General features: G+C 41.8%; 1 protein-coding gene across 1 annotated transcript in view; it reads left to right on the top strand.

The window, feature by feature from the left end:
* The first annotated feature begins 748 nt into the window (after positions 1 to 748).
* ptprga (protein tyrosine phosphatase receptor type Ga) overlaps positions 749 to 12,135 on the top strand; it is a 324,968-nt gene continuing 313,581 nt past the window's right edge. Inside the window, exon 1 of the mRNA XM_070445823.1 lies at positions 749 to 1,252. Within this exon, the coding sequence (XP_070301924.1) occupies positions 1,165 to 1,252 (88 nt within the window). The 5' untranslated portion in view covers positions 749 to 1,164. The remainder of the gene's footprint in view (positions 1,253 to 12,135) is intronic.

Genomic DNA, 12,135 nt, shown 5'->3' with positions numbered 1-12,135 from the left:
CACCTGGGGGCAGCCTGGCAGGAAGTCCAGGATCCAGTTGCAGAGGGAGGTGTTCAGTCCCAGTGTCCTTAGCTTAGTGATGAGCTTGGAGGTTCATTATGGTGTTGAACGCTGAGCTGTAGTCAATGAACAGCATTCTCACATAGGTGTTCATTTTCTCCAGGTGGAAAAGGGCAGTGTGGAGTGCAATGGAGATTGCGTCATCTGTGGATCTGTTGGGGCGGTATGCGAGCATTTCATGGCTACAGATGTAGAGTGCTACGGGGCAGTAGTCATTTAGGCAGGTTACTTTGGCGTTCTTGGGCACAGGGATTATGGTGGTCTGCTTGAAACATGTTGGTATTACAGACTGGGTCAGGGAGAGGTTGAAAATGTCAGTGAAGAATCAGGATGGTATCATAGGAAAAGACACCTCTTTCACACGGATTAGCACAGAAGTGGGAATATATCATACTTTTACTAAAATTATAACTTGTTGACTTAAATCGTTGTTCAACATCATGGGCCATCATTTTTCAGGTCGAAAATGTGGATTTCTACAGTGGACATTTACATTTAAACTGTATACTATTGCTTTAATAGTTAATACTCCCCGGCGCTAGGATCCGGAGGATTGAGCTCTGCATCTCTCTCTCTCTCTCTCTCTCTCTCTCTCTCTCTCTCTCTCTCTCTCTCTCTCTCTCTGCACCTCTCTCCCTCCTCTCCTCGCCTTTTCTCCCAAGCCTGTTTTAAAGTCTCTGCCAGACTTTGGCACACACGCTACTTCCTGGATGGAGGAATGGAAAGCTTCCAGTGCCGCTCCAACTATTCCCTCTCTGTTTTCGCCAGCAGGACCGCTGCAGCTCTCCGCTGCATGGACTACTGCCACTAGCGTCCTCTGCTCCTATCTATTCTATCCTTGATAAATGAACTGATTGAAGCCCGAAAGCTATATCTCTACTAACTGACATGTTTTTTTTMGGGAGTATCAAGAAGCTGTTTGGAAGGAGGTTTTGAGAAGTAAATACTATTTTCTGGACGTTCCAGATCCGCACTGAATTTCACTGAACAGTCACTAGCCTACATTTATTAGCATTTGCGCTGCTTTTACGCAGCGGACATAGATTTTTTGATCAGACGGATAACTCAACAGTTGCCCTTTTTGCTCTCGATGTTCATTTTGTCATGCGGAGGCTACTGCAATCGTGTTGCTGGTGGATCTTGTCTTTCATTTMGTCTGCCTTCGTGCTCTTTTGGGCTGACTGTCATCCTGGTAAGTTTTTCGAAGTCACATCTCTCCTCTTTTCCAAGCTTGGTGATTTTCATGACTTGAGAAGTCATGGGCTAGGAAACATTAGTGCAATATGACTAAACTCGGCTCATACACGAGTGGAATATTAATGTAATGTAATGATGACATGGTGTGCAGTAGCCTATCACATAATTTTGTGCCAATTTGTTCCTTGCGATTTTTTAAATAATTAGGCTGTATGCTAGGCTACACATTCAATCAGACAACAGCCACGATCCACGATACCATTTGGGATTATGGAAATATATATTTCTCTCGCAAAAGTATTTGCTTTTCCATTGCAATTTTTTCGTGAATCTAATACATCTCTAGTAGGCTATACAGTCTATCCAAAGGTGGTGAAACTCCCTTCCACTTTATCCCCAGATTAACACGCGGCGGGGTATTCGGTAGGCTATACCAACAGGAAAGCTCATGATAATAATTAGTATAGCCTATAAACAATATAGTTTATTTTTGCAACAACGATCTGAAAAGAATTGCAATCCTCAGAAATAGCCTTGATAATTGACAGCGCGGAGCGCCAATGCAACGAACCCGTTATCTCCAAACCGTGCGGCAACAGTGCGGAAAGGCAAATCAACGGCATTGAAAACATGTAGATTTATCGTTGTATAGCCTATTATATCACATTCCAATTGCGTCTAACTACAAGGTTATGCATAAACCCATAACGCATATAAAACGGTAATCGTTAGCGCGCAGTAACAGCAGGTAATTGACACAAATAAATAGGCTACCCAAATGTGTCGTCCATTTGACGCCGGTACTGAATTAAAACATATTTGAGTCTTGGCGCAATGTTCACAAACTCCGTTCTGACTTGGCAAAGAAAATTAGAGAAAAATGACTGCCTGCATCAATGGAAATGTTGCTCACGGAGCTTCGTCATTTGGAATGGTAAATAGAAACATTCCTATAAATAATTGTCAATATTTGACTATGCTCAGACGAATACAGTTCCTTGTGATTTGGGACTAATATATAGGCTATAGGCTATATATCGCACGGGCGCTTAGAGGATTCGCACCGCTGTCCCTATGGCTGTTTTAGTAGAATTTTAATTTGGGTGACCTTGAGCTGGAGTTTCCTCAAGCTTTTAGAATTTGATCATCATTACACCAGGTCCAAGAAACATGTCTTTGTTGCCCGCTTGACAGTCCCTAGATGTGAAGGCGCTGCGATGGACGCTCCTGGAATCCGCAACACAAATCCAATAGTTGTGTTTATTTTTTTGCTAAATCAAACGATCAACTATTACATTTGAATGAGATGCATTACACATTGCGTCTTGTGCCGGTATTTGGAAGCCAATACACACATTGTAATTCCCATGTATCCTAGATATGCAATTGCATTCCTTTACACTCTGAAGAGATATTATGTAATCGAATGCCTAGTATCCAGCTACAGGTGATGCATGAAGTGAATAAGCAAACTATAACCTTTTCATGCTAATTTACATGTAGAAATACATTGTGTGTGTCTCTCACTCTCTCTCCGCTCCCTCTCTCTTTATCTCTCTGTGTGTTTGATTAACTTGTCATATTTTATCTCATTCTAAAATATGAAAGTAATAATCTATTACTGTGCTGTGTGCTCTTTGCAAATCCAAAACCAAATATAATGAATCACCCCTGGTTTGTACCGTTTGTCTGCGATGAAACAAAACGTAGGTTACTTTACTGAAAAATCAACATTTCATACTTGATTTATCATTAGAGGATTGATGAAGGCTTGAGGAACAGGTCACAGAAGGGCAAATACACTCCCCAAGGACTGGGACTCTCTCTCTCTCTATCTCTCTCTGCTGGTGTGCAGTGTGCCAAACTTCAAGGTATCAGCCTGCTGTAGGCTGCACTAGGGGTTTGAGTGAGACCGGTTAGTAGTACCCGGAGAGAAAAGCAGAGTGTGATCACTTATATGATGTACTGTATCATGTGCAGCAGATGCCGCAAGCAGTTGTATGACTAAAGTGATAGTTTTTAGTTATGACTGTGAAGTTTATAAGTGATAGTTTTATGTTATGGCTGTGAAGTTATAGTAAGAGAGTGAAAGAGACACCAAATGACTAAAAGTTTGAGAATATACGATTTTGTATTTGATCACCAATATTTTCTGTTTTGTATAGCTAGCCTCATTATTAATTAGTTTATAGAACTGTAATATTTTAAAAATATTATTTTAACAAACTGTGATCTTTACCCCCTGCTCATTAAAAGTGCTTTAACTGTTTACAATGGTCTCCTTCAGCGTCAGGTCTTCCAACAATACAGCTGAACACTGTAGACAGACGGACAAAATAGCAACTTTATTATTCTTGTCATGTTTCTGTGAAAGAGGCTGCTGCACTCTTCAGTCTCCCGAAATAGTCTGTTTTCTTACTGTGTATTGGGGATGCCAAAGCATCTGTTTGGGATATAATATATATAGTGCTGAATATCACTGCGGGGTGTCTCCTGCCACAGAGCACCAGCTCCTATCTCCAGTCTGGATGTGAGGGTACTATGAGTCCAGTCACAGCCAGGCTGGTAATGAAAGACAGAACACATCGCCTTGTCATTCACCTTTCCACCATTCAGACCAGAGCGACTAGGAGGAAAGACGGGAGAGAGGGAAAGAGATCTGTTTGGCCTTCGATCAGTCCCCATGTCTGTGAAGTGAATGTATGTTGTTGACAGAACAAGCAGAACAGAACAGTCATTGTAATCTTATGAGAAGCTCCTTAGCCAGCACATCTTTTCATTTTCCTCTCCTTTTTATTTATTTATTTATTATTATTTACCTTCCCTTCATTGTCATCTGGGGAGAGTGCAATTGTTTGAGCCTGATAGGATAATAAACACATTATTTCATTCTATCTGAGCAGGCTGTGCCTTAAATTCAGAGTTACAGCGTACAATAGTAAAGGTTGACATTTAGGGAAGATTGGATATACTCTTGGCCTCAGTAGCAACATTATCATCATCATCATCTCTATCAGCGCTGGCTATTATCTGCCTCACGCACAAACCGGAGCAGCTCAAATGTCCGCCAGGTCACTTTATCAGTCTCTGGGCCTGTCATCGTCGCCAAGCTCCCCCTAATAGATTGATTAAAAGATATGGGGGGAAGCAGACAGTTAACTGCGTGGGACGCTGTCATGTTGCAGTTGCTTAGTGATTTTGTACAGGGTTCTTGAGGAAAGTGTGGGTTGTGGAGAGAGATGCTGAACTATACGACAGCACACTGCAATGTGTTGTGTTTATTGGAGTTATCTTAGAATTAGCTTTCTGGTACTCATGCTGTTATTTACAACATTAGGGCAATTATTAATGCTAATATTACTACTAATTAATATTTTCACAATACTCATAATAATAATGATAATTTGAATAATATATAATTGAAAATCTGTGTTCACAGTTTTCATCAGCATTTCTGCTGAGTTAGGCATTCCCGTTGTTTAATCTGTCTCTCATCAGTTTTTCGCCTCATAAATTCCGAAGCCCAGTGAGCTGCTGGGAAACGCAGTCCGTGCTGGGAAGATTCCGGGCTGCCTTCCCTTTTTCCTGCCATAGCTTTTGGGCTTAATGGACTGCTGAAAATAAAAGCTGCTTCATTCAACAGTGGGCTTTGGCGTCGCCTTTTCTATTGTTCCAGCTCATTGTTTTAATCAAGTCTTCACTGGATTATTTTCAATTGGAAGGGGTGGGAGTTTCCCATAATTTCCTTCAAGGTACTGGAATTATTCACCGGTCTGCCCTTTGCTGCTTTGAAACAATCTCTCTCTTTCTCCGCTTTTTCTGTTCTCCCTCTCTTTTTGTGGGCTCGTTCTGATTGCTTCCAGTGTGCTCCGGTTCAGTTAGCTTGTTTCCTGCCCAGCCCTCTCTCTCTCTCTCTCTCTGTGAGAAGGACATCTCACGCTGTTAGATGCAGGGTGTCCATTATCCCACAACATGCATTGAAGTAGATACTTTTTCAATCACACATCTTGCTTATGTTTAATTTGAAGTGCCTGGAATATACTGCCTGTAATGCTTTCATATAATTGTATTGTACTGTATCCCATGTATTCTAATACATGGATTAGTAACAATGGTCAAAATATTTTCCTCACAATGGGTGATGAAGGTGACAAAGGGAAATGCAAGATAATAGCAAGAGTTAATTGCGCACATGTCAAGTAATGATTTAGACCTTGCTGCACATACTTATCTTCAATTCAAGTACGCTTACCCTGTTTACCAGAGAGGCAGATTAGAGGTTGAGAAAAGGCAAGTCGTAGCATTTCCAATGTCCTTTTGGAGCGCTGAATGTCGGGCTGCAGTAGAGGTGACAGCAACCTGCAGAGAGTTACCTCTCTCCTAGCAGTACTGTCACAAACACCCCCCCAGGTTGAACAGGGATGGGGTGAAGACGGGAGACCAGAGGGCGTAACAGGAACTGTTTAGAGACCAGAGGATGTACTACTGACAGGCCATACACTCCTCCTCCCATTCCCCGAAACCCTGTCACTGCTCTTATCAGACCTGGGSTGCATGCAGGCCTCTAAATGTAATGGACAGCCCAGCTCACCATGTGATGCCTGCTGTGAGAGGGAGAGAGGGGGGAGGTGGTGAGACAGAGAGAGGGTTAAACTCTCACCCCCTCTGTGCGGGTAACGCTGCCTGCCAGGCTGCCTGTCCCTGGAGCCTGGGGAGCGGAGTGGTGCCAGGGAGGATGTCAGTTCCGTGGATTGGTCAGTGTTAAAACTCCCAGGACTGACAGGCTGTCGGGTGAGGAGGTGAAGTCTGATTATCTGTTTATTTTTACATATTTGATTGTTGTTGTTTGATAGATGAAAAGTGGGGTTTCATCACAAACAAATGGAATGGAATAGCTTGATTTGAGCTTTGTTAGTTGTATGGTGTTTGCCTAGTGATAGATTTTCAGTCTCTACAGTTGCTTTGACAGAAACCCACACACGTTACAGCTCTTATGTTCTCTATCAAGCCATTTAGCTGTAAGTCCTCTATTGAGTGCAGACAATCCATTGCAACATATTTGATTTGTCTTCAAATATCTCATATTGATTTCTTAGCCTCTTTGAACAGTGAGTCTCCTTTCACTCCGTTCGTCTTCACTTCCTCTTCACTTTTTTTGTGATCCAGGGTAGTTCAACATTGAACGTTTTAAAGGGGCAGTGCAGTCAAAAACATGATATTCCTTCAAAAAAATAAGATATTTCTTCACTGTGAGGTCGAAATAACACTGCAAATTATGATAATACCCTTTTAGTGTWAGAGCTTTCTGAAATAAAACGCCTGGAATTTCAGACTGTTCAGTTGGATGGACTTCTGGCCCACAGCATGACATCACAATCTGATCTGATTATTCTGACCAGTCATCTTTTTTTTTTGCAATCAAGGCTGTGTATGTAATAAAGCAATTGTACACGAAAGGCTGTGCGAAACGACTTTTTTAGCACGGCTGTGCTGCGGTCATAGGTACAAGGCAAAGCCGAGAACCGTAAATCAGCAGAGCCGTGCTAAAAAGGTCGTTTTGCGCAACCTCGAGTGTACAGTTGCTTTTCTACAATGGATTACCAAATAAATAAAAAACTTGATTTTGATAAATGTATTCATAGGCTACTATTTTATCCCTCAACAAAAATATAGGCCTAGTCCCCACACTATGGTTGCTAGCCAAGCCGGCCGTTCATTCTATCGGTTAGGTTGCCAGTCGTGAAGTCTTTTTGTTCTATATCTATGGACGCGACCCAGTTGTTCATTCTAAATGTTCCGTTGCCATGCTGTTTGGCAATGCTCTTATCCATTGCTAGCTAGCTGGCTAACAAATATGGCTAACACAGTCACGTCAAATCATGCAGCCAGAGTAACAGCAAAGTAGCTGCATTTCATTTAGTTTGACCTGTTTTTCTATTAACATTCCTTTGTATATATCTATAAAAATTATGCTGATTCTTGATTTCAACTGTCTGAGAAAAGTCCATCTCGCCCTGACACGTTCTCAATAGGATAGTGGAGATTGAATTTCAATATTGAAACACTGTTGCAAATGTCGAGAGACAGACAGCAACGTTGGTACAAACCCCTGTTGTTGCAAACCAAATGTTAGGCTGGAAGCAAGAGGAAATAATGTCTAGATGCTTTTTACAGTGGAGATCAAGGTAATGAATTGGCTGGCTGGGCTGATGGGACAGTGGATGCGCAAGGATTTTTCATATGGAACAGAAAACAAAATGGCAATTTTTTTCGTCCCAGGCTAGCCGTGCTTAACAGATTTTTTAGTATGGCTTAGAATGTGTCTCAACCAATCACAATGCTTGTTTTGACCAACCCATTGTTGAAATATATTTACATTTGTATCAAAACGCCCACACGGTGAGACTGAACATTGTAATGGAAAAAGGAGGCTAAGGGAAATTAATTATTAATATATATGTATATTTTGAGTTATTTTCATGAAATAAACACACAGTGATTTATTAGACATACAGTGATTATTTAAAAATGTAATTAAAAAGACTGCAACCTTTTTCTCATAGTTTTCTAAATTATTTGTATGAATAATGATTTGCGATTATAAACCACAGTGTAAAGTTCAGAATGTTTCTTGGTGTCAAGAGACATTTTATCACTCATATTTACTCGTACAGCACCTCTGAGGTGGGCAATATCACATTTCTAWTTATAATGGGTTTCACATGTGAGTAGTAGTAGACTTATACAACCTTATAATATAACACTGTTTGGTCCTCTGTTTATTATCCCACTTCTGAGTTTTCAGTCTCAGCCTTGTCTCTCTCTGTCTCTACCTTACTCTGCAGTCACAATTAGCATGTGTCTGTAGCCATGGAGGAGACATTAATAACAAATTAAGCAGCTCAAGCCAGTGCCGATGAAGTTAAATGCATTTTTTCCTGTGAGGTTGTCAAGTGATCCTCTGTTACCGCTGCTCTAGCAACCATGGAATGCTAAGTATAGACTCAGCAAGGACACACACAACGGTCTGTGTGGTTATGTGTGGGGGTTGAGTGCTCAATGATGTGTGGTATTAGCAATTGGATACATTAATGCAATAAACAATTAATTCAGCATTAGCCTCAATGTCAGCATCAAGATGCAAACTGCTGAGGATACTTAAAGATATCATTTTGAATGATGACCTTCTGTCTGGGATGCTAATGACTAAATACATACCTTTGGTTTCATTACCGTACAGTGTGACTCATGGCACATTTTAACTGGAACATTAGATGTATTTTTTCTGTATTGGGACCGTTTTTGTTTTACTTTTTCACTTTTATTTTAAGATAACATTGAAGGGGGGGGAAAGTCTGAAATTGTTTATACGAAGCTCAGTCAGTTTCCCAATGTGCTTACTTTGGATTATCACTGTCATTAATTCACAGTGTTTGTTCGGCCACTCTATCAGACCCTTGGTGAGAGAGTGCTAAACTTCATCCATCACCGTTCCCTCTTTCGCRGAACCCCTCGCCTCCTAGCCTGCATATCTTCCTGCCTCTCTTTAAATAAATTCTTATTTTCACCCCCTTCATCGATTCTGGACCTTTTTACACCCTTGCACTGGCAGTTCCAAAACAAAGTCAAGGRTCTCACTCCAATTGTCCAATCACTCATGATTTGTACCTCCATCAAATATTTACAAAGCAAACACAAATCTGCTGCGATGCCAATTTCTGCTCTGAGTAAGGCTAGACTCTTTTGGGAAAGCTTTAGCAACTTAACTTTAGCCTTTCTCCATTAACAACTATGTGTTGGAGGGGCAAGGCTGTAATGAAGTTAAAACAGCGAACACTTTTGCCTGAAAAGAATACAGTAGAATGGAATAGAGGCTACTGGTGAGCTGAAATAATAATGTTTTTTTTAAATAATGCCTCACTCAACCCCCCCCAAAAAAAATAAAAATAAATAAATAATAAATAAAATAAAAAATAAAATAAAAAATAATGCCTCACTCCTGCTGCTATTTGTCAGTGGACCGAACCAGGATAATTGTTTCCTTTCATTGCCCCACTTGTTTCTCATAGGTGTTGCATTTTAGAGAGGTTGATAAACTGTGTAATGTCTGCCTGCTCCTAGAGAATAATAGTCACAGGGATGTTGCATGCCCTTTCCACTGTCCAAATGCATTAGTGTTGCACTAGGGTGACTGAGAGGTCTTGGCAGGTTACAGCCTTGATATCCACTCCCATTTCCCTGGCAAAGTAAAAAAAAAAAAAAAGAGATAGAAAATAAAAAAGAGAGAAAATCACCACATGCCATGAAGTGTTGTGTCACAGAGTCAGCGGCAGGCCTGAGAGTAGAGAGCAGTATGAGCCCTCCTCATTAAATTCTCACAGTGGCATTGGTTTTTCCACTTTAATGCTTGGGAGATGTTGGCTTCCTCCCCTGAGAGATGGGGACAAGGGCTGTGGAGTTGGCTGCACTGCCCAATTTGTCTTACTTCTGGGGAGGCTGTTTAAACTTCAATGCCTTCTCCCGCTGTCCATCTCTCTCTCTCTCTCTCTCTCTCTCTCTCTCTCTCTCTCTCGCACTATCCCTCTCTCTCGCGCTCTCTCTCTCTGTCTCTCTCGCTCTGACCATTTTTGTTTTTGTACTAAAGTAATGCATGCAGATCACTGCCAGTCACCCAATGCTGAATCTGCAGTGAAAAAGTGTGATGGTCAATGTCACACCACAGTCAATTGTCACAGCTATAGTGACATTCAGATAGATTGATCCTTCACAAATCACAGTAGCACAAACAGCCCCAACCAGCCATTATGAATACTGAATGTACAGAACTTCTCACATCAACAGAAACACTGCTGGATGGGTGTCTGGGGTGCGTTGTGAAACATCACCACATCCCTCCCTGTCAATCAAAGAATGAGAGGACAGTTTCACAGAGTCCACATCAGCTTTTAAAGCATGGGGAGTATTATTTCAGGCCACACTTGAATGTCTAAAACTATATAGAAAGTATGTAAACATTAGATTACATGACCAAAGGTATGTGGACACCTGCTCGTTGAAKATCTCATTCCAAAATCATGGGCATTAATATGGAGTTGGTCCCCCCTTTGCTGCTATAACAGCCTCCACTCTTCTAGCAAGGCTTTCCACTAGATGTTGGAACATTGCTGTGGGGACTTGCTTCCATTCAGCCACAAAAGCATTAGTGAGGTCGGGCACGGATGTTAGGRGATTAGGCCTGGCTCGCAGTCGGCGTTCCCAATGCATCCCAAAGTTGTTCGATGGGGTTTGGGTCAGGTCTCTCTGCAGGCCAATCAAGTTCTCCACAGCGATCTCGACAAACCATTTCTGTATGGACCTCACTTTGTGCAGAGGGGCATTGTCATGCTGAAACAGTAAAGGGCCTTCCCCAAACTGTTGCCACAAAGTTGGAAGCACAGAATCATCTAGAATGTCATTGTATGCTGTAGCGTTACAATTTCCCTTCACTGGAACTAAGGGGCCTAGCCCGAACCATTGAAAACAGCCCCAGACCATTATTCCTCCTCCACCAAACTTTACAGTTGGCACTATGCATTTGGACAGGCAGCGTTCTCCTGGCATCCGCCAAACCCAGATTCGTCTGTCGAACTGACAGATGGTGAAGCGTGATTCATTACTCCAGAGAACGCGTTTCCACTGCTCCAGAGTCCAATGGTGGCGAGCTTTACACCACTCCAGCCGACGCTTGGCATTGCGCATGATGATCTTAGACTTGTGTGCGGCTGCTCGGCCATGGAAACCCATTTCATGAAGCTCCCGACAAACAGTTATTYTGCTAACGTTGCTTCCAGAGGCAGTTTGTAACTCAGTAGTGAGTGTTGCAACCGAGGACATATGATTTTAAACACTACGCGCTTCAGCACTCGGTGGTCTCATTCTGTGAGCCAGTGTGGCCTACCATTTTGCGGCTGAGACGTTTTTGTACTAGACATTTTTACTTCACAATAACAGCACTTAGAGTTGACCGGGGCAGCTCTAGCAGGGCAGAAATTAGACAAACTGACTTGTTGGAAATGTGGCATCCTATGAAGGTGCCACGTTGGCCTTACTGAAGAGCTCAGTGTCTTTCAATCTACTGCCAATGTTTAGCTATGGAGATTGCATGGCTGTGTGCTCAATTTTATACTCATTATCAGCAATGGGTGTGACTGAAAGAGCCAACTCCACTAATTTGAAGGCGCGTCCACATACTGTTGTAAATATAGTGTATAATGGACCTATACGTTTTCAAATAACTGTCCTTTTTCTGGCCTGCAAATATCTTTTGACCAACAAATCATTCCCCAAAGAATCTGTGCAGCCCACTGCTGATTTTTGATATCCTGATGTGTCCCTTGAGCCAAAATGTTTGCCCACCCCTGCTTTAAAGTATGCATCTCCTAAAGAGATTACTGCGCCTCATGTCTTTCATTAATAATCTCATAAAATTCATTAGCTGGAATTCCCCTCAGAGGTGGGATTTGAGAGTCAGAAGAGTGTTCTGCTTGTTAAAGTCCTTTCTTAAAGATCACGCCTGGGAATGAGAGAAAAAAAGAGCTTCAGAGCAAATGCAGAAGAGGAGAGATGAAGAGAGAGAAAGAGGCTACTTCTTTCTTAGAGCAGCACGTGGAGAGGCAGTGTTTAATGGGAGCCATATTGATTCCTGTGACATGCCACCTTTAGATAATATATGTTTTTTTTTTTTAAATAGAAACTTCCCATTCCTAGCACCAAGCTATAATTATCAGGCCATTTGAATACGGTGGTCTTTTCCTCTGACACAGCAGTAGGGTTGGGCGGTATCCAGATTTTCATACCTTCATACCATTCCTGAACTATATACCATATATGGTATTACCA

This window comes from Salvelinus sp. IW2-2015, linkage group LG11 (assembly GCF_002910315.2).
Source record: "Salvelinus sp. IW2-2015 linkage group LG11, ASM291031v2, whole genome shotgun sequence".
In the NCBI taxonomy this organism is placed as follows: Eukaryota; Metazoa; Chordata; class Actinopteri; order Salmoniformes; family Salmonidae; genus Salvelinus; species Salvelinus sp. IW2-2015.
The sequence above is the reverse complement of the archived record's forward strand: the minus strand, read 5'-3'. Positions and strand labels throughout refer to the sequence as shown.